Source organism: Phasianus colchicus, chromosome 10 (assembly GCF_987193195.1).
Source record: "Phasianus colchicus chromosome 10, bPhaCol1.hap1.1, whole genome shotgun sequence".
NCBI lineage: Eukaryota > Metazoa > Chordata > Aves > Galliformes > Phasianidae > Phasianus > Phasianus colchicus.
The window spans coordinates 18,038,263-18,060,727 of NC_143445.1; the positions used below are offsets into that span (position 1 = coordinate 18,038,263).

The window sequence follows — 22,465 nt, forward strand, 5'->3', positions numbered from 1 at the left end:
CTGGCTTTCCCTCAGCTGAAATTCAGAGTAGCACGTCCCATGGTGTGCTTAATCCCTGAGATAGATAGATAAGGAATTCCTGGGACCCAGAAGGACAGCCTTGTGCAGTTTGGTGTTTGTTGGGAAACACGTTGAGCAGTGACAATGACAAGCACAGTGATAGAGGGCAGTTTGGGTGGCTGCCATTAACATCCTGGTGCAGCCAAAGGCTCAGTGTGCTTGTGTGATTTGCTGCAAGCTGGCATAGGGCTGCAGCTGGGGGGTTACTGGGAATCAGTTTGAATAGCAAGTTTCTGTCCTTGGTGGTTGTGCTGCTGTGGCACCGCTGCTCTGATCACCATTCAGTGTTAGCACCAAGCTGTGGACAAACCTGCTGTAGGTGGGCCTGGGCAGGGAGGGTTTAACCATGAGGTGACCAGGCTGGGAGGGAGGGAGGCCCTACAAGGCAACTTGGGTGAGTTGATTGCACTATGATAGCTTTGCCACATGCTGCTAATGCCTTGCTGCAGGGCCAGGTGCGTTCTGATTAAGTCAAAGAAAACCTAGGAAGTAAATTGAGTTCATTCTGCAAGAGCTTGTTTGTTAAAGATAACAAAAATCACTTGTTTCAGTATTTTTCTGCTGTTTCCATTGTGTACGTGCTTCTCAAAGAAAAAGTGAAATGTCTTTTCCAGCAGAGCAATGTTTCACCTGGGATAATGTGATTATGAAGATACCAGAGCACTTAATTAATTTGATTTAAACAAGGTTAAGAGGAGCATAGCCAGGGATTTGGGAGGAAGTTGCCATTGTGTTGTACGGCTGCACTTTCACAACTGGTGGGAACTGCTTGTTGCTCGTTGCTAGAAAGTGAGAAAAAACAAAATTGTGGATTATCAAATGTGTTTAGCATTTTGGCCAGCAATGTTCATACGTAGCTGCAGTGCTGCAGGAAGTCAGCTGGTTGTATCTGAAAGGAGGAGCTGGAGCGATGCCACACAGGTTTACACTGATGGCCGTGGATTGGAATTTCAGAAGTGGCTGTACACTTTCAATCTCCTCACTTTCGTAACAAAAAAAGAGAAGGGCAGGTGTATAATGAGCAGGAGGACTGCTTGCTGCCTGAATGGAGCTGTGAGTTCCACATGGAAACCAGAACCAGCACACGGCCTGCAGAAGACACAGACTTGAGTTTCTGGCTTCTGTTGCTGTGGTTGTTGCTCAGTTGTAATAATGTCCCAAGTAAGCCACAGTTGGATGACACACACGTCCCTATCACATCTACTTTTACAAAAGTATTAAGAAGTCTGGTCTTGGAAATTAAAAAATAAGAATTTTTCCTGTTTTTAAAAATGCTCCTTGCTGGGAATGGTGGGCTGGGAAGGGGTGCTCCCCAGAGTCTGTCTGCTCTGGGTGCAGCTGTGGTGCAGGTGGCTGATGCCACAGCAGGTGCCCTGGGGGCATCCCGAGGTTCTCTGTGTGCCACAGGTGTGTGCGGTCACTGATGTTAGGGGGGAGGTTGAATAAGTAGCAGTGCTTTGCCTGCCCTGCTCTGCATGTTGGCCTTCTGCTTTCAGACTTGGATTTCATTCATGGGACTGCCCTGTTCATGTGTCTGTGTTCCAACTGCAGCATGGGGGGATGCTCTGACACAATGCATCGTCTGTGTTAGCACTTCGGTCATTTCAGTGTGCTGTGCCCCAGATGAATTAAAAAATGAAGCATCGGAAGAATGTGATATGGCATGAAATGCATTGCTTTTTGTTGTTGGACTGGGTCGGTTCCCTTGTTGTCTGTATCTGAGATAATTTTATGGCACTTTCCATAACAGTCCAGAATGCATTCAGGCATTCTTATAAACTGCTGTTCAGTCCAGAATGTTGCAGTGTTTCTGAAATATCTGTGCAGCAGTTACTGGCGTGCAGAGGACAGCAGACAGGTATGTTAGATATTGGTTAGTGTAGTGGAAATGCTGAGACACAGCTTGGAGCAGTGATTGAGCACCTGGTGGGAAGGCAGGGCCAGCCCAGGGGAGCTCAGGTGCATGCAGTGTGCCTGATTGATGGAAGGGGTGGAGCCAGGATGCACCCCTTGTCAGACCTCATTTAAGGGTTGACAGTGGAGGTAAAGGTATCTCAGTGGAGATTTGGGTGTACCTGAGGCCTTCTGAGGGTAAGCAGCTTCTTTCCTTTGTTTCTGTATCTATGGTTGCTTTGTTTGAGCAAATCCTTCCTTTCCATAGCCTGAAGATTTGCTGTTATGCTCTCATCCTGGCAATTTCCATCGTGTTACAGTGTTACAGTTAGGTGCAGCAGTTGGCCATAGTGAGTAACTGCTGTGTGCCATGCTCATCTGACAGCAGTCAAAGTGGGGCTTCTGATGTACTGTGAGGACACCAGGTACAAGAGGAGCACAGGAAGAGCTCCACTTTGGTCACAGAAGAGGTTTGTGTGCTGGACGGTCAGTGTTTGCAGATACGTTGTGGACAGAATTGTCCCTCGCAGGTTTGTTTGTCAGTAGGGATCAGCAAGGCGCAGTAGAACCTGGGCGAAGCCACAAGCACTGCTCTTGCAGTGTGATATTGGCTCCCAGTTCTTCGTTTTGTTGTAATTGTTATGAGTCAGTAAGCTATTTCAGGCATTGCCTGCATGAAAAGAACCCATACAAGAGTAGATGGGAAGAACAGCACAAGTATTGCTGTAGATAAGGTTGTACTGCTGCAGTGTTCACCAGGAAAAATATTCCATGTATTTACTTCACAGTTTGTTAGAGGAGCTGCAAATGTGAGGGATATAGAACAAAGTGTTAAAAGGGTGAGGAGGCAGCTGCAGTTGGGGACTGTGAGACTCCTGCTCCACCTGCCCAGCACTGCAGCTGCAGGGTCTGTGCACAAGCATTGGTCCCTAGGGCCTACCAGAGGCCTGCAGTGGCTTTGATGAGTAAGGAGATGAGATGCAGCTCTCTTGTAGGCTGGCTGGCTTTCCCTCCTGCCAGTGCCTGCAGTAGGCCACAGCAGGCTTTGCAGTAGGCTTTACCTTTTCTGGGTGCTCCAGCCAAGCAATTCCAGCTGCAGGATGGGCAGTGCTGGGAGCTGCAGCAGTTCATTGGCAGCAAATCATACAAAAGTAGTTATTGGATATGAGGGAGATACCTGCAGACTGATACAGGAGAGTATGTCACTAATGCTGCTTTCCTTCCTTACAGGGAAGGAGGTGGAAGTGCTCCTGGCTGCAGGGAAGCGTGCTGAAGTTGATGGCGTGGTCAGGTGCAGCAGTGGCAGAGCTTAGCAGGTAAGTTTGTGTCTTTGGGTAGTGTGTATGAGCAGAGAGGGGGACTGAGGTTTAAAATAGAGTTCTTCACCTGCCTTTGGATCTTTTTTTGTAAGCAGGTAAGACTTGGAATGGTTGAACAGAAGGAGAATGTGTCTGATGCCCTATCCTTAATATACAGTGGAAGTATTAAGTAATGTCAGGCAGAAAACTACAAGCCTGATAATAGAAAGATTTGTCTGATGCTAACTAATATCAGTTGAAATCTTGGAAGGGTTTCAATGGGCTTCACAGAGGGATAATACATTAGGTCTTGAAGGACTCTCTGCCCTGATTTTTCTCCCAGTCTTTTTCACTGGTTACTCTTACAGGTTCAGTTTCTGTGAAAGCAGATGTATTGTTTTATTTTTCAATACTTCAGATTAGCATAGTGTTGGAAAATGGGCTGAGCAAAAAGTATTGCAACGAAGTGTAAAAACTGCGTGGAAACTCCCATCTGATGCATTCTTAACAGAGCAAGCCCTCTGCAGGGTTTATTACCGCACGAGCAGAGGGTAATTAGCGGTGACTCAGTGTGAAAAACCACAGTACTGCTGTCACAGGCTCATCATTCTCTGCCTGAAATGAAATGCTAATTGTTTAGTGCCACTTGGTGGTGAAACTAGGAACAAGGTAAACATAACTACTTCTTTACATATAAGCACTTACCAAAATGAGCTGAAGACCTGCTGAGCTGTGGCACTGCTGTGCAGTTGGCCCAACCTGAGGGGAGGCAGGCACTGAGCTGACAGTGGGCAAGGAGTGCTCTATAGGCACTGTGACTTTCGTGGTGGTTCTGCCCTCGGAGCTTTCAGGAGCAAGGGCAAGCTTCTAGGCTTTTGTGCATGAGCCTTTATCGTGGAATCACAGAATTGTCTGGGTTAGAAAAGACCCTTAAGATTATCACTTCCAACCATCACCTACCACCAAGGCCTTCCCTGAGATGGGTGCCAGCAGGCTGCACATTTTTCAGATAGAAGTGCTGTGGCCCCACCAGTGAGCCATGCTGTCACACACGGCAGCAGGTGAACTGTAGCAAGGCCACTGAGCCATTTCAGAAGGCAGCTAGGACAGTGAAAGGAAGAATTGCTTGCCAGTTAAGTTTTACAGGTTTTTTTCAGCCTGCTCAAGCTGACAGCACAAGCAGTAGCTAGGGCTGGTGGGGATGCACGCAATTAGGATAATTAAAGTGTGTTAAAGAACAGCAACCAGTATTTGAATTTATTCAGCTATTTAAAGTAGTTTCCCATCCTTGGCTAGTGCTGTAAGTGCAGTAAGCACAAGCTGAACTAAGTGGAATCAGTTTTCTCCATTTATTTTCATAACTGGAAACTGTTCTTCTAGGTGCCCCAGTCTGGTACTATAATGCACACTAAAGGTGATTTCACCACACCTCCCTTGCCATACGTTCCCCAGCTGCCTTACTTAATTTCTTACCCAAAGGCAATTAAAGCTAACACATACAAGCTATTGCTCACAAGTGTGATGCTTCAAATGAGCAGAGGAGGCACTTCCTTTAGCAAATACAGGTCTATATGGACATAATGGAAAGAGCGTCCCATGAGTTTGTCAGAGCGATGCTCTGCTGTGAGTCCAGCTGTGCTGGTCACCTGGGCAGGGCCTCAGGGCAGCATGTAGGCTCCTATTCTCTGACAAAGCTGTGGCACTTGAGTGCAAATAATGCAGGGAGGAATCTGATGGCTAAGAGCATGGCTGTGGTAGCTGCCATGGCTTTTATTTTTGGTGTGAAGTTCCATCCAGTTGATTGTTTAAAAGCTGTTTTGTGGGGCCAGGTTGTTTAAAAGTACTTTCAGGATACAGGACATTGAGGAGGAGAGGTAGGTAAGACCTGTGTTAGTTTCTTGTGTTCAAAGGGTTATAAAGAGCCAGTAAAAACAAGTTAGTTCTTTGCTGCCTTGTCCTTTGCACTTTACAAACAGATCAGAAGCATTCAGGCTTCACATTTCTTCATTTGTGTGCCTGCTGGTATGAGCAGCTGAGAACATCCACTACTAAGCTGCAAACCATGAAATCCTTGCCTTCGCCCCAGGAACAGCTAACAGGAGGCTGTTTGATTCGGTTAGCTACTGTGAGAGGTGGGAGGAAGGCACATAGGCAGCTTAGGAACTGTGTTTTGCAGCCTCAAAGAAATTGTTACTCTGTTCCAAGGGAAGCAGGTGATCCTGAAATGCTATTCTTCAATGCCATTACCACAATAAGCTGGTAAGCTTTATTTCTCAGAAAATTACAGAACAAAAATGATGTTTAAAGGCCTTTATTTTAAGGCCTTTTCTTCCTCTTCAGGTTCTAGTAACGAACCAACTTCTGAACACTAACCTTGCAGTGACCAGCAGAACTGGATAGAGATGAGGGGGGCAGCAGCAGGCTGAGCAGTGCTGAATCTTGGGCTCCAGCCAAGCTGTGGGCTTGAAGCGTTGAGCTGTTGCTAGGGAAACATTGACCATCTCACAGCTGATCAAACCACCCAGTAAAAATCAGTTCTATATTTCATAAAAGCCTAAATCTTAGCTATTGTAACTATTGAACTCTGATCCTCTCAGTTAATGGGTACTGTCTTTATCCCATGTTAATTAGCCGTACACCAAATGCCCAGATGCCTGCTTGCTTTCTTCCTTTCTCATGGCAATACTCTGCCTTCAGTGCTTCATTTCCCATTCAAGTAAAATCAGTCTTTGAGAAAATTATCATGTGGGTGGTTCCTTACTTCATTATGTTCTCTTCTTCCAAAGGCATTCATGTATTGTTTTGGGTAGATTCAAGATGTCGGTAAGAAAAGCTCAATGCATTGCCCTGTTTTCATGCTAATCTATTGCAAGAAATCTTTTCTCCTGCTACGTGACAGACGATAGGAAGGCAGAAGATACAGGTGCTTGGCAGCCGGATTGCCAAAGAGAAGTGGCATAATTAGGGCCTTCCTTGATTGCTGATCTGGAACTAAGTGCCCAAGATAAATCATCAAAGGACGGCAGTTCCCAACCACAAGGACTGAGGCTGTTCAAAGTGATCATTTAATTTTATTGCTTGCCATAGGCTATGGAAAAATCTAGAGAGACTGTTTTCCCATATCAGTCTGTCAGGAGTATCAAATATTGGGCTGGTCTCAGTGCTGGGAACATCTCATCAGCTTGGTGCTGTGGTGGATAGGTCAGCACAGAGATGCCTGGAGGCACTGAAGAATGCAGAGAGGGCAAAAGCACGCACTGGAGGAAAAGCAGGAGGCTGTTAGTTGTAGGCAGTAGTGACTGAATTTTGTGTGGTTACAAATTAAGAGTTTTCCAATGGTTTTATGGTGTAGATGTGACTGACTATCTTGGTGCTGCAGCTAAGCAGGCAGAAGAGCATAGAACTTGAAGAGAGCCCAGGCTCTACCCTGCACAGAGGTGTGCCCAGTTCTTAACTGTGGCAGATCTGCACAAATGCATCTGGAACTGAAAAATCCTCAGTCTTTAGGTTTTCCGAGTCCTGGATTGCAAGGGTTGTTTGTATAATTTATTGTTCCTGACAGACTTCAGTAGGAGATTTAGGTCTTTGTTCACTGCTGTTCTGTGTTCCATCATATGCTAGGCATACCTCAACCCAGTGCAAATTGCAGAGCTTCACTAAATATGACGTTATGGAAGGTATTCGTATTACAAATGAGATTTTGTTACTATGACTGATGTCCCCAAATACCCATACCATCTTCATGTAAAAATAACAACCCTACAACCCAGTGCGATGTGTGTAACTTCCTTAACCAGATTACAGTCAGATGCTGCCATAGTGCTCAGAACTTAGGTATTTAAAGTTAGTTTTGCTTTGCTGGTAATTTAATCTTCGGTGCTTCTGTTGCAAGCTGAAATCAGGGATCTGAGGCTCGTGTTCTCACACAAGTCCCACAGCAGAACTGCATTGCAGGAAAGCGGGTTCTGGGTATACAAGGTAGCAGTGCCTGACTCAGTTCTGTTGAGCATCTCAGAGAATGACCTGAGAATGGAACAAAGGGAAACATTTCTTCCCTGGCCGGCATGCAGGGGGATGTTTGTTTGTATTCTGCTCTTTGATGATTTTAAAAAACAGATCAGGTACTGAAGTACAAATAAAGAATGAGAATTGTGCCAGACAAAGTTAATTCTTACTCCTGAGTTATTGTTTTAAGTGATGATCATAAACAACCTTCTGTTTTGACGTTGGGCAATGTTACAAAGCCAGAATATCTAAAATCAGAATCTTCCTTGAAGTTCATGAACATCTGAAGCCTTGAGTATATATAAAGTAAATAAATTTGCTCAATTCAGATTGAAAGATCTAACTTTCATTCTAAGGTCGTATTTCTAAGTGTGTTTTTCAAAAGATTATATGTGCAAATGCTTTTGGCATCAGGATTAGTGCGCGGTGTTGCTTTTGGGTCAAGGCAGTCCCAGCTATGAGTGCAGGCTAGGAGAGCAGCCCTGCAGAAAAGGACTTGGGGTCCTTATGGAAGAAAAGCTGAGCAAGAGCCAGCATTGTACTCTTGCAGCCCAGAAGGTTGCACCAACAGAGTGGGGGGCAGAAGGGAGAGGCGGAGGTTGTCCCCATCTGCTCTGCCTTTGTTAGGTCCCATCTGGAGTACTGCACCCAGGCCTGGTGCCCACAGCACAGATAGGGTGTGGGTTGGAGGTGTTGGAGTAGCTGCAGAGCAGGGCCACACAGATGATCAGAGGGCTGGAGCGTATCTCTTGTAAAGGAAGGCTGAAGGAGCTGGGCTCGTTCAGTGTGGGGAAGAGAAGGCTGCAGGGAGACCTCATCGCAGCCTTCCAGTTCTTTAAGGCAGCTGGCAGGCAGGAGGGGACCGGCTTTTTACACAGTCTGATGGTGACAAGACGAGGGGAATGGCTTTGCACTGCAAGAGGAGAAGTTAGGTGAGATGTTGGGAGGAAATGTTTTACTCAGAGGGCGCTGAGGCGCTGCACAGCTGCCCGGAGAGCTGTGGGTGCCCCATGCCTGGAGGCATTCAGGGCCAGGTTGGACGGGGCCCTGGGCGCTGATGGAGTGGTTGGCAGCCTGCCCACGGCAGGGCTTGGAACTGGAGGATCTTCAAGGTCCCCTCCAGCCTGAGCCATCCTGCGATTATTGTGTTTTCACAAATCCCCATAAAAATGTGGCAGCAGATAGAAACTCAGGGCAGAATGCAAGGTGCACAGCAGCGATCCTCTAGCAGAACGGGGCTGAACCTCGCTCTGTTGTCCCCCGGGCAGTTTGATCCCATCCCTGCCAGATCAGAGTTCTCACAGTCCATATGGTGTTCAGCTGAGATACAGAGTTACTCATTTACAGAAGGGAGGTGCAGTGGAAGGTGGCAGAGATCTGTGCTGCGGCCCAGGTTCTGTACAGAGAAATGGCACGTCCCAAAGTTCAGCTACTGGAAGTCTAGTTGGCAGAGCAGTGAGAAGACTGTACAGCAGGCCTCTGTACCTCTTCTAATGGTAATTCCTAGACATCAGATGAGAATGGTTCATATTCAGGAGGTCTCATAAATCTGGATGAACTGGAAGTGGCTGTAATGTCTTAGATCTCTGCCAGTGCAGCTGTTGGAAGGCTTTTTAAAGAAGTTCCATTTGGAATTGCAAAATGAGCAAAGCCATTCAGGTCAGCCATATTCAAAGAAAATTCCAGGATTTGTATACCATAACCGTGCTACCTTTGGCTATACAAGGATTAGAACCAAAGCGATCTGAAATGGAAACGCAGTGTCTGTTCATCGTAGTTTAACATGAGTAAACTTCAGCTCAGTTCCATAAAGCTTTTCTGGAATCTAGGGAAAGGGAAGAAGTGGAATGGAAATGAGTTAATTCCTAGCTTTCAAATTCAAATTAGGAAGTAATAGTTATTGCTAATAAACAAGTTCATATCACTTTATGAAGAATTTTCTAAGCGTGTTGAAGTTCTCCATGTAATGCAGGGAGAATCTCTTTTAAATCTGCTCCTTTCTTGCAGGCAGTCTGTCCTTGTCTGAGCAGCGTGCCCTATGCTCCTCTGTTTGGCTGTATTGCCAGTTTTGCCCTCTGATCCATGTGAGTTGTCTGTTCTTCTGCCTATGTCTCTCTCAGTGTTTCTCTGCAGAAGCCTCTTCCTGCGTTGCGTATCCTGCAGGTCTGACTCATCCTTTGCCAGTAGCAAAAGATAATCAGAGAAGCTGACAGAATAATCCTGACTTCCTTGTTTGTGCTTTGCACCTGAGTGTGACCGTTCTGTTTACAATTACGTTGCAAACTCCTCATGTTTTCAGCTAAAATTCTCTGAGACTGTGAACCACAAGCCAGGTAACAGATGCAAGAAATGCCACCAAGTTCAGAAGCTTTGTGGAAGGATTAGTGCCAGAAAATTTGCCTTAGTGTATGTGCTGATAGCCCAGCCATGCCTGTGCACTTTGCCACAGGCATGAGATGGAGTTGGCCCCTGTATTCTAGGGGAGAAAGCAGGAGCTTGGAGCTTGGTGTGGGCCTGGCACAGCCCTGGGCCTCCTGACCCCAGCTGTGCTCTGGTGGGGGAATGCTGAGGGCAGGGCATGGTTAAACGCTGAGCACTCTGTGTCTGCTCTGTTTGGAGCAGGAAGAAGCTCGGGTCAGACTGTTTACTTTGCTTTATCTCATCTGTTCTTACTGCTGAGCTGTATGTTGGCATGGCAGGAGGATAAATAGAAGCCTGGGGGGGGTTTGTCTGAAATTTGAAATAGAAGTGCCATCACAAAATTGGTCTTTCAAAAACCCCGCACAGTTTTACACTAGTTCTTCGTAGAAAAGGTGACTTGATGTTAGTGTATTACACTGATATGATATGTAAAGCTGTGGCTTTGAAAATGCAGTACAGTTTTGGACTCCTGTGAATTAAGAAACTGCCTCTAGTTGCCTCACTCTGTCATCCTAGTGGCAGAGATTCCTGCTGACAGGAGATCCTCATGTCAGTGCTAGGGACAAGGGCTGAGCAAGCAGTGGCTGAGAAGGGATGGGAGAGAGCCAGAGGTTTGTTTTGTAGGTGTGTTCTGAAGCAACATATGCATGTCCTGAGATGCAGTGTGCAGACAGTTTTAAGTCCTGTTGTAGTCTTTACATATCCTTAGAGAGTCCCTAGTCTTGCAATCAGTTTTCTGCCCAAACACTTCTGTGCCTGGCACTAAAATGGAATGTTGTAGCCAACACCAGCAGAGTAATGAATTGGAACTTCTGGTAACATTGACACCAACCTTCTTTATTCACTGTATGGCCTCTACAAGAGTTCTGTCCCACAGGAGCTGGCTGTGGCTTCACAGCTGTCTAAGCTGCAGTCACAACATGAAATCAATGCTGTAGCTACAGCTGCAGGAATTCCAGGAATTCCTGCTCTGGGTTGCCTGCAGTGTAAATCAGGGTGAGCCCTTTGAAACCAGTGCTGATGCTGGTCTCTGCCTGCTTCATCTCAAAATAAGTGCTTGCTTCTCATTAAAGACAATGTGTTTTACCCTAAATTCATCACCAAAAGGCCACCTAACTGGATAAATTGCATAGCTTCATTGTTGCCAACCAACATTTACTTCCAGGGTTAACTTCTGCGTTATTTGACAGGAGGAAGTGCTACTTTGCAGTAGGCATTGGAGCACACAGATCCTGAGGCACACACAGTAAGGCATGATGTTACCTAGGGATTAAGCCCCGGCGCTGTCTCAGTTCTCAAGTCTGGTCTACTGGGTGCACACACAGGACTCCTGCTATTGGTGCCCTGCCTGGAAAGGAAATGTCTGAGGAGGCACCTGGCTTGTTGTGGGTGGTGAGGATGGATTGATGGTTGGATTGATGATCATAGAGGTCTTTTCCAAGCTTAATGATTCTCTGAGTCTGTGATATTTGCAGTGTGGTGCAGAGCCTGCACCCTGGGTGTCTGTGCAGCTGTTCAGCCACGTGCTGCTGTCTGGAGGGGCTGCAACAAACCCTGCTCGTGTCTTAGCACACTCATAAATATTTCTGAGGGTTAAAAACAAGATGAACAGCTCTGTCTAGTGGCAATTTCAGTAACTACATCAGAAGGACATTACTTCAGAATTCAGCCTGAATCTGTTGAATCAAGTGAGTTTATAAATATCCTTTTGGCTTGCTTTTCCACATGGCAAGTGCTCCAAGTCCTGTGGAAACCCGGGTTAAATGCAAAAGGCTGTTCTGTGATTAGTTTTGTCCCAGTTCTCAGAGATTGTCCCCCAGCCTGATGCACAGCCTTGATGCATATACCCGACCTGCTGCACTTTGCCTCCCCATTGCAGCAGTGTGAAGGCCCCACGTCCAGGCTCACCATGCAGGCTGTGGGCCGCAGCAGCAGACCTGGGGATCTCTGGGCTGTGCAGTGCTGTGCTGCTCCCTGAGGTGGTTCTGACAGCTGAGCCTGGGCTGACTGCTGCTGGACTCTGGCCTGCATAGACCCCACTCCAGGCCTGCCATGTGGGCACTGAACCACACCTGGTGCTGGGCAGAGCCTCACCAGGCAGGGCTGACAGTAGTGTGGGCAGCCCAGCAGGATGGGGCTGCTTTTTATCACTTGAAAGCATGCTTGGTAGGACCCAGCAGTGATGGTGGTGGCCGGGGCTGCCATCCACAGCCTCAGAGCATGTGGAAGAGGAGCCAAGGGCAGGGCAGGGCTGTGCTGCCTGAGGGGAAACTGAGGCTGGGAGGAGGTGTCTGAAGGTCACCTGGGATCGCAGCTGGAGGCTGTTACCTGCAGGCAGTTCAGTGAGCTGTATGGGTGTGTGTCCTTCGTGACAGCCCATCTGCCATCTGGGGGGGATTCTGAAGCAATGGTCAAGTTCCAAATCATTCCCCTTCTCCAAAATACCACTAAAAGATGTCACTCATATGGTATTATAAAAATGTTACTCAAAGAATTTCATTTAGTCTCATGGTTTTGGTGCTGTTTGAAGTGGGAACAAATCAGCTCATCACCCCGTGCTGAAGTGCTGTACTCTGCAGGGATGAACGGTAAGTTCCTGGCAGGGTTGTAGGACAGCCAAGACCCCTACCTGCTGGGTAGGGATGCATTCCTGCATGAGAGCTGGTGCACAAGGACCTCTACAGAGAGCTTCAGAGTGCCAGAGAGATGGGGTCAGGGGGCTGTCTGCAGGTGGCCAGGAGATCGCAGGGTTCTGGATGCGAGCACAGAGAACTCTGTACCTTGAGGTCCAGTTAAAGAAATCTCTAAGCTGACTTGGGCTAGTTGCCAAACCCTGATCTACACCTGGAGTGGAGCACATTGCACAGATGCTCTGCTATTGGTTCTTGGCAATTACCAGGTGCTGTCTGTGGAGTTTTAGCAGCCTGATGCCCACGGCTTGGTCTTGCTTTTCTTGTTCTTGCTTTGTCACACTCGCTTGTATGTTCACCAAGATAAGAGATTCCTGAAGCCCAGAGGCAGCCCTGCTTCACACCCACCCCTCAGTGCTGGCTGCTATCTGGTCGGCTCCTGGAGAATGTTTCAAAGCACGCTTTTTTTTTTGCATGCTGATAGTACTAAATAATCTAAAACAAACACAAGAAACTGCCTTTTTACCCAAAGGGAGAGTTGTAGTGAAGGGAGAAGTTGATAAAATTGTTGGAATCATAACTGATTTGTGTACTTCTGCATGTTCATCCACATCTGTGCTTAGTACAGCCTAGATCTGAGCCTTGAACTGCTTGTACTAATTGTGGTAAATGAAAATACGCAAGCACAAATAGTAGAGGAAGTTGAAGATTCCATATGTTGTCATTGTGTAATGATGTCAGCATACAAAGGCTTGAAGGGCAGTGCTCAGAGCTGGAGGTGACCATGCTGGAGGCTGCTGGACGTGTCAGACACAGTGCACACCCCATGGATACAGCAGCAGTGTGCCTGCTGCAGCCAGACATTGGCTAGGGAGCTGATGCTTTGTAGGCTGCAAAACAAATGCCACAGGGCTTCTGTTGAAACAAGAGCTCTGCTTTTTCTGGGCAAGCAGGCTTTAATTCTGATTATCGTGGCAAGCAGATAGAGACAGAAGTGAAACTGTCTCTGGCTGAGAGTCATGTACAGCAGAGCTTTAATGTGAAGTCTGAACTTGCACGTTTGAAAGTTCTAGTGAAGCCAGCAGAATTTTATAGATGGAATGCATTCTTGATAAATCTGTCTACTCCCTTGCAACACCTCCAGTCAGCAGTAGCATTGCCTGCAGTCCTGACTTGCTTTTTGCATAAGCAAAGGCTGAAGATAAGGAGAGAGAAACAATAATAAAAACCTGCAGTCTACAGATTGCCCTGCCCAGAAAGAATTCAGGACTTTGATTCGGCTGCTGTCTCTGCACTATTGCTTTACCCCAGTTCTGTGTGAGTGCTTCTCACTGCGCTCCATCACTTTGTTTGCCTTTCTCTCAGGCTGAATCTGGTGAATTAGGTTTTTCAGTTATTTTTGTCCAACGCTTTTTAGGCTGCAAGTCCTGGATCGCATCTCTCTTCTCTGATTCTCCTCTTGTGCTGAGTTTTCTTTCTTACATGTGTTTTGTAAGTTCTGACTCATTTCAGTCTCATTGTGTATCTCGGCATCTCCCATTGTGCCAATTCCTTCCCAGCCCCATGTCATCTCCATGCACTGTGTTTCTGGGCTGCCTGCCCGTTCTCAGACTCTTCACTACAAGATTTCTAGGATTTGCTCTCTTGAGATTTCTTGCCTTCTTTATTTCCTCTCCTGTTCTAATATTTCAAACCATTTCTCCTTTGGCCATGAGTTGAGCTCTGTAAGCGCAAGGAACATCAGCAAGTTCTGCATGCTGACTTGGAGCACGCTGAGCTGGGCAGGGTGGCAGGGAGCCTTGATGAGGTGCTCCCAGGGGCCTTACCCAGAGCAGAAGGGTCTCTCAGCTGGCTCTGGAGAGCAAGGTCTGTTGACCCAGAAAATGAAGTTTTAATATGCTCCAAAGAACAACATAAGCCAAAACTTCCATTTGTTAACAGGCTCACGGAAGGCAGGAGGGAATGGGAAGGTTTTACTCTGGTAGCTTTATGTTGTTCTTCCTATTTGCTCTGAAGGGTGTTTTCCACAGACACGCATGTAAAGAAAGAAGAGCAGGCTAAAATGTAGGGGACAAAAAACAATGCAATTGTTTTTTCTTTGCCAACATTTTGTTAAGTACTGTGAACTTGAAACAAGTATGTCAGTTAAAGTGTTCCCATCTGGCTCATTTATTCTCTTTAAATGTAGCTGTACATCAGCCAGCTTCTCTTGCAAACGCATTTCTCACTCTTGCTGGAAGTTGCTTGCTATTTTGATATTCTGTTGCTGTTTTTGCAGCTCCATTTAGGACCAAATGGCTGTTTTGCCTTTTTTTTTAATACAGCAATGTATGAAGTTATGATATGTCAACGTATGTCAGTAAGATACGATATGAACTTCTGTGTTTTAACATTAAATGAACACAATCACACTCTCATACTCTTCCTTTGTGCTTATCTCAGTGGGAGGCAGGTGCAGAAAGAGACACATGTTACAGAACTTGCCAGCCTACGTATGACCTGCTCCAGTCCTTGGGAGAGGTCTGTATCAGACTTGGCAGAGGACAGAAATTTGTTCCAGACTTGTCTTTAGCGTAGCATTGAGGCTGCAACTCCATAGTGTATGTTGCCCAGTATAGATAGCACGGTGATCAATAAGGACTTCTACAAACAGAGAAGAAAACTGCCTTCCCTCCCTCAGGCTGGGATGTTGTGTTATTCATTACTCCACTTATACGTTTGTATGAATAGGACATACGGATACCTTCCTTGTAATCCTTCTGTTTCCATGTAGTAAAGTCAGTCTTGACTTCCGGATAGGTTGAATAACCTTATGTGCCAGACTCAGAGATTGCTTGGGTCATTGTGAAGCTGCCTTTCCACTAAGCTGAACGAGTTTAGGATTGTGCTTTGTATGCACAGATAGTATAGATTTTATATGCAAATCTTTCTGCTTTTGGTGTTCTTTTTGCATAAGAAATGTATCGTATCACAATGTATGACTGATCATGTAAGTCATATCCTATTACTTCTTTTACTCTAAACCCTTCTGTAGTAATGTTACCCTCATCAGATTTCCTCGCTGGGGATGTCTGCACCTGCTGATACATACACATAGTTTGATGTGTGTTTGCATATGCAGAAACACAGACTTTGTTCTACGTGCACAGGTCATATGGAGGCAGAAGCAGCCAGCAGGCAGTCAGTGGTGCTGGAGGTGTTGTGGAGCAGCCGGGTGGACAGCAGGCCATACCGAGTCCGTCCCTGCTGACACACACTGTGTTTTGCACAGTTTGTTTATCTTTGCCTTTGGGCTCATGTAAACTAGAACTGTAGTGATAAATTGTGCAGATTTCTCTGTTACAGATTCTTGAATTCTCCCTTTATTACTTGGTGTACTTATAACGTTTTTTTACTTTATGAATTAGGATTGAAAGCACTGGGGCTCCTATTTAATTACATTGTGTTTCTTATTACTGCCAGACATGTTCACCACAGCTGGAAGCACTGCAGTGACTACTGAAGGAATTATGCCCCAAGTGGAGTGTGAAGCAGAAATCCCATTGTGCTGTTCTCCAAAGGTTCATGTGAACTGTCTGCTGAACTGTTTGCTCCTTCAGTTCTGGTATTGAACAAGTCCTGATCTGGCAGTACTGTCACTTAGCAGGGCTTACACCTCAAGCACTCTCCTAAGGCTGGCTGCTCTTCTAAGCCAAAATGCCTTAGAACCACAGACTGAATTTGGCTGAAGGATGAATCTGCAGGAGCAGCTTTTGTGCTGGGTGCATTCTGCAAGAAGGGTTGGCAGTAGGGCACCAGAACAAGCAGTGAGTGGTTGATAATGGCCGTGGTGTGCACAGCGAGGATCAGAGAAAGGCCGTTCTGTGTGTCTGCTCAGTGGTAGGAATGAGGACAGGGAATATCAGGCAGCAGTACGAGGTGGAAGGCAGCAGTAGATAAAGGCAGAGTGCAGCAGTGGGAGAAGCAGCAGTGCCTGGAGCTCAGGGCTGAGCTGGGTGGGTTTGTTTGCAGATAACACATGTGACTTTTTGAGACTGTTTAAAATAATTTCTCCTACAGACTGATTTTTGATAGTGATTTAATTGCTGGTTTGCAACTGCACGTGAATTACTGTTTGAACTGTTGTTTGTATTTATCTTTCTCAAATATCCAGCATTAATTCTGGAGCAATAGGACTGTCGAGCTACCATGTATATTGTTCTGATCTGCAAATGAAAATAACCATTAGTTAACATCCAATGGAGTTCATCAGCTAGATGTTTTGGCTGCAACTCTGTTTTATGTGGGCTGAATTTAAATGGGATTGGGGTCAGCAGTAATTTTAGTCTGATCAAGGATGTGGGGTTTGCTTATTGCTGAGCTGTATGCAGATTAGGAAAGGTCAGAGAACTTGCATTAGCTGTAAATGAAAACAAAGATTCATCCATATCTCTATTCTTTAATCATCGCCTTGGGTGGGGATTGTGCTTCTCGAACAAGCGGGCAAAGAAAGGTGGCAGATGTCACTTAAGAGTTTCTGTACCTTTGATCCTTTATTATCCCTTTCCATTCGGTTGCAGAAAATGGGCTGACGTGTTTCCTGTGCCAGGATGTGCATCCCTGTGCTGGGACGGATCCCTGTGCAGGGGTGGATCTGTCTGTGCCAGGGTGTATTGCTGTGCCTGCTGACCTCCTCTGCCTACAGCTGGGCTTGGTGGGAGGCAAATGGAAAAGCATCACAAAATTCCTCTCGAATCATGGTCAAAACAGAGGCCTTATTTCTTAAATGATTAAGTCATGTCTTCATTTTCATTATGTTCTTGGCATGTGAATACAGAATTTGGAACTGCCAAATTGTTTTTCCATGTTGAAGGCATTCTAGCTCTGCTGGTGCTTTGTTCCACTCACAGCCCTCTGCCCATAGAAGTGCAGTGTCTGCTGAGTGGCTGCTTGGTGTGGGAAACTGATCTCTAGGACAAGACACCTGCGCATCTTGTCTTACCTTCATGGCACTGGTGCGTAGGAAATAAGTCCGAAGTCATTTAACAGTCACAGTGACTGACTCAACTCTACATGTTTTCCTATTGTTTAAAAAGACTTCTCTGCTAATTTTAGTTTTTACTGAAAGAACATTTTAAAATAGTCTTTATCACAGATATGCACTTGTCTGCCCCATGCAGGTCTTTCAGAATGCAGTCTTTTCACTTCTCTTTCTCCGAAGAAAGCAAGGCAGGACGAAACGTGAAGCATGTGTAAGTGAATTGATGGTGTACAGCCTGGTGGAAAAAGGGGGTCATTTAGGATAAGGAAAAAACCTCTTGAACAGATCTCTGTCTTAATGGATTCGGAAGTTGCCTGTTTGCTTGTTAATGTGGGTCTTTTGTAACAGCTAGCTCAGCTGCCTGTTTGGCTTTGTGAAGAGCCTTCCATACTGTAGTTTTCAAATACAGAACTAAAACCATGCTGAGCTTTTCTTCTGCCCTGACAAGAGCTTTTATGTATGTGCAGTGGCTGCCTTCCATTTGCTAGCTTGTTCTTCAGCTCCGAGCAAAGCTGTGGATGTGTTAAAAGCAGGCAAAGCAGCCCCATGTCCTGGCAGCACCTCCGCTTAACTGGGAGCAGCATTGCTGCACCTCTGGGAGGGGTGACCCATGTGTTGGTTCATTGTTTGCTTGTTCTTCTCTTGCTTTAATGACAGAATATGTTTTTGCTTTGAGAGGGATAGGAAGAATGGAAAATAGTGCCCTTCTTGATGAAGAGACCTCAGGCTCTTTGTCAGTGGCAAGTCAGTTGTGAATATGGATTTCCTCAAACAAAGGTGCCCTATATGTATGTGCTGACAGTCTGTTAAACATCCTTGGCCTCAGCTGCTCTATCTGGCGGCTCTGGAGGTATGCGAGGCATACAGAGCATCTTCTTGCAGGTACTGGTAATGATGGGTTAAGAATACTAACAGAAGAAATAATCACAGAGTCTCTTTTTTTTTTTTTTTAAGTTACATTTGAATGCACATAGGCACATAACTGATGAGAAGAACTTGCTTCAACATCAACTTGCTAGGCAACGTGCTTGGCATTGCTCTGTGCCTCTCTTTGCAGCCATCCAATCGTACAGCAATGTAAGCTGCCCAGGCGCAGAGCCAGCCCTGCCTTTCAGCTGCGCTCCGGGCTGCCCTGCCATCAGGGTGCTGCATGGTCACATCCCACTGGGCTCCATCGGCCTTCCAGCAGTGTGTCCCACAGGGCAGTGCAGTGCAGGGCTCAGTGACAGCCTGTGCCTTCCTTGGAGCCCGGCCTTCTGCTGCAGCGGGAGGAGCATCGCCTGAGTGCGTGTCTGGAAAAGGCAGCAGCTGTTACAGAGCCAGTGCTCACGGTGTAAAAACCTGATCTGATTTCAGTGGATCGAGTCTGATTCTGTTGTGCTCTCCTTCTAGGAAAAAAGAACCAGGGTATTACTAGAAGCAGGACGGGTGACGCTGGCTGGTCTTTTGATCTCCCGGTGCAGGGAGCTGAGCAGCTGCTCACGGTGGCTCTGATTTCCTGAAGAATTGTGATGTTAGCTGGAAAGTGGTGGAAAACAGTTTCTATTGGGGTGTATGGAAACGGGGTTTTGTAGGGTTAAAAGACATGAAACTGGAATGAAATGTTTTTGTTATTGTTACTTTTTCCCTTTCCGTATTAATTTCCTATTGATATAGGACTTCATGTAAATGCAGCTTTTTAAAATGAAGATTTGATTTCTTTCCTGTATCCGAACTGTATATATAATGATACAAAATAGGGAAGAACTGAGAAACCTTTTTTGTCTGTCTTCACCAGAGCATTTGATTCAGAATATAACCAAAATTACAATGCTGAATATATTTGTATTTAAAATACTTCTGGGTGCAGAAATGCCAAGAGTTAATTAAAGCAGGTATGGAGTGCTGAAAAATATTTTCTTTCTGAAATCATAACCATGAATTAAACTAAATGCATAATTAGGAATCAGAGTTAGACCATACAGCCAAAAGGCAGAAAAAGCTTTCTAATTATCTTGTGATTTAAATACGTCTTTCATTCAAAGAAAGGCTGTGAGAGAGGCTATTTTTAGGCTGAAGTTTTGCAGAGCCCTCTGGTAATGCAGTGTACCTCTAATAAATCTGTCCTCCTGTGTTGCAAAGATCTCCAAGTGCTCATCTGAGAAGCTTGCTGTCTGTGTTTCTCCCTGAGCTGGAACCACTAGGGCTCTGTGCTGTAGTTTTGGATGGCTGATAGTGCTGTGTTTAGTCCAAAAACATTACTGTGTTTTTTATCCTTGTGATGGGACTCTGCTGTTGGTGGTTTACTTAAAACAAAGGCAGACGCTGGCTGTGGTGCTGGCTGGCCAGCTGAAGCTATCTGGGGTATTTCAAGTATTTCTGGGTTTTCACTGGCAAGGATAAAAACATCTGTAGCTGTCTGTCCTTAAAGCTGCTGCTTCTGGCTCAGCTATTCCTCTTGGAATTCCCAGGGTGTTTGGGAATGCTGGCATTGAGGGCATGCAGCAATGCCATCATTGGCTGTTTCAGACCCCGGTCCTTGTAGTATGAGGTACTGCAGTGGATGTTATCTTTGCTAGAAATAAAGTTAAACATCAACACAGAGAAAACAGAATCAGGGTACAGAAAGGCTGCGTGTCTGTTTCATTACAGGATATGCATGTCTTCGTTCTGCAGAAACTTTTCATCCATTTAATCAGTGCTTCAGTATATCCTGAGGGCCATTCTTTCCTCTAAAAAGTTGATTTTATTCCACTAAAAAAGCTGCAGTTAAGGCTGCCCCGCGCTTTGGGAGAGACAGCAGTTGGTTCACACTGCAACCTCTCAGCACGGCTTAAGCTCAGTGTGGAAGGAACTGCAGAACTCCCCTTTGAGTTCCAGTCCTGCGTGTGAGTGGTGGTTTTGTTGTATCCCCACTGGATGCACTTAAATCTCCTTAAACCCCAGCTTAAAAATGAATTCTAAATCATTAAACTCCTTTACGAGCATTTAGAAGGGAGTTTGGACAGGCTGAGCTGAACGGATCATAAAGGATTGCTGCTGGAGAGGTGTGGGTTGTGCCGGGGCTCAGGCTGTAATATAAGACCACATTCCTTTCCTGTGAGCTTTACTGTATGACTGCTGCCAAGTCACAAGAGTCCATAAAGGCACTTGCAAGCTGATAGACAGTTAAATCCATGGAGAGCATCTGGAGGGAAGCAGGCTGCTGGACGGGAAGGAGCGTCCTCTCCATTCAGCGTGTGAAAGTCCATTGCTTGCAAGCATTTGTGTCTGGTATCTGACATCCCTGAGCTAGGTCTTGAAAACAACTGCTCTTTTCAGGAAACCCATATAACCCACAGTGAGGTGATGAAGATCATTCATTTTGGTTGTTTTCCTATTTAAAAAATCCAACAAAACTATTATACAGAGCAAGCAGACACCAAGCTTGGTAATCTGGCTTTGTAACACTTGTTCTTCTGTTTTCTCTCAGAGAAAGAGTGTTCTCTTTATTTCATCCCAGCTTCTGGCTTCCATCACTGAAAGCACCAGGGCGCCCTGCACCACAGCAGTGCCTGGGAGCACCACGTCGTGCTGCTGGGCTCTGCACCCTGCAGGGCCAGCATGGGCAGCCCTGCTCAGCATTCCCTTTTCTTGCTTGTCCCGGCTGTAGAGGGGTGAGGAACACACAGAAGTAAGAGCAGGAGGCAGTTTCTGGAATCACAGAGAAAGTGCTGCCTGCAGTTCTCTTTGTACGTTTTCCATGTAATGACACAAATGTTCAGTTTTTTTTCTCTTGCTTTCAGACTGCAATTTCAGTAACTTATGTCTTTCCTCTCCTGGGAAGTTGAATGAAGATGTAAATGATACATAAACCCATTGATGCCACATATAAGTCCAGGAGTACATATTTAATAGCACTCCCTAAAGCCAGCTGAGAAGCAGCTGTGTTCCTACGCGTTCTGTACAGCTCGTCTTTGTCTCCATGGACGCCCAGTGAAGTGCCATGCTAACTTCCAAGTGCTTGCAAGGCCTTTGTAAAGGCAGGGGTGCCTCTGGGCAGGGCTGTTCCCAGCTTGGTACAGCACAGGCTGTCAGTGCTGAGCACTTCGCAGCACGCGATGCTCGGCCTGCTGCTGGGACGGCCCTGTGACTCCACGTTTTTCCTGAGTGACTTGAAAAGTATTTAAACTCACTGCTAACATCCATAGAACAGCTCGTTCCCCACAGCAGCTCTGCTGGGTAGAGTTTCTGCTTTGGGACCGAAATACCCGTTTCAAGGTCGCAGTCGCCTTTAGGTTGATTTCTGTATAAACTAGTCTGATTTTGAGACCAGCTGAAAAGCAGAAGTAATATTTTGTCTAAGGAGACTCATGTCATAGATAATCTCAAAGGGCTGCTCAGGCTGAGTGCCTTAGCTGTTCTCTTTCAGACAGAGGCCTTTGGCAAAGCATCACTTTGTCTGTCCGTATCTTTTTCCCCCTCTTTTTAAATTCAGACTTCTTCTTTTGGGATTCACTTCCTGGCTTGGGAAGTGTCTCTCTGTCCTCATCTTTTTTTCTTGTTAGTCAGTGTTGTACGAATTCTCACACATCTCTGCTTCTGATATGCTTGTTTAAGATGAAGGTGTTTCTTTACTTTCTTGCCATACAGGCTTCTACACACCCCTTCTCCTTTTTTTCTTCCTCACTCCTGCACCTGTCAGTTCTTGAATTCCAGTGCCAGAACCTCTGTTTGCAGACTCTGCAATAAATGTGCTTTGTAAACTGTGCGTGTGCAATACCTTGCAGTACTGAGCCCCGTGCAAGCACACAGCTGTGTCAGTGTGCTGGGGTTCAGGTGTGCTCCTCTGCTGCAGGAGGAAGCACTCTGGTGTGTTACTGTAGGAAATGCAGTGCTGGCTCAGTGTCAGAAAAGAAACCCAGATCCTCTGCCGTGGTGTTCACTAATCTGAGGCCCTCAGAAAGGAGCTCTGCGTGGACAGCTGGAGATGTGCTTTGTAGAGGAGAGAGAGTAAGCTGAAGAGAACTCTGATGTTGCTGGTTCTGTTTCCTATTGCACCAGTGATGCAAGAGATGTAGCAGAAGCGGGGCTGGATTGTGTGCTTCGCTGAGCAATCCTTAATATAATGACTTCTGGACTACTTCCAAAATTACCTGAATGAGATAGGCTACAAAAAA

General features: G+C 46.0%; 1 protein-coding gene across 1 annotated transcript in view; it reads left to right on the forward strand.

The window, feature by feature from the left end:
- The window catches only part of LOC116235456 (uncharacterized), a 57,854-nt gene extending 39,301 nt beyond the window's left edge, over nucleotides 1-18,553 (forward strand). The window contains exons 6-8 of the mRNA XM_090147788.1: nucleotides 3,184-3,269; nucleotides 17,467-17,538; nucleotides 18,385-18,553. Coding sequence (XP_090003914.1) covers nucleotides 3,184-3,269; nucleotides 17,467-17,538; nucleotides 18,385-18,553 — 327 coding nt within the window. The remainder of the gene's footprint in view (nucleotides 1-3,183; nucleotides 3,270-17,466; nucleotides 17,539-18,384) is intronic.
- The last annotated feature ends 3,912 nt before the right edge of the window (nucleotides 18,554-22,465 follow it).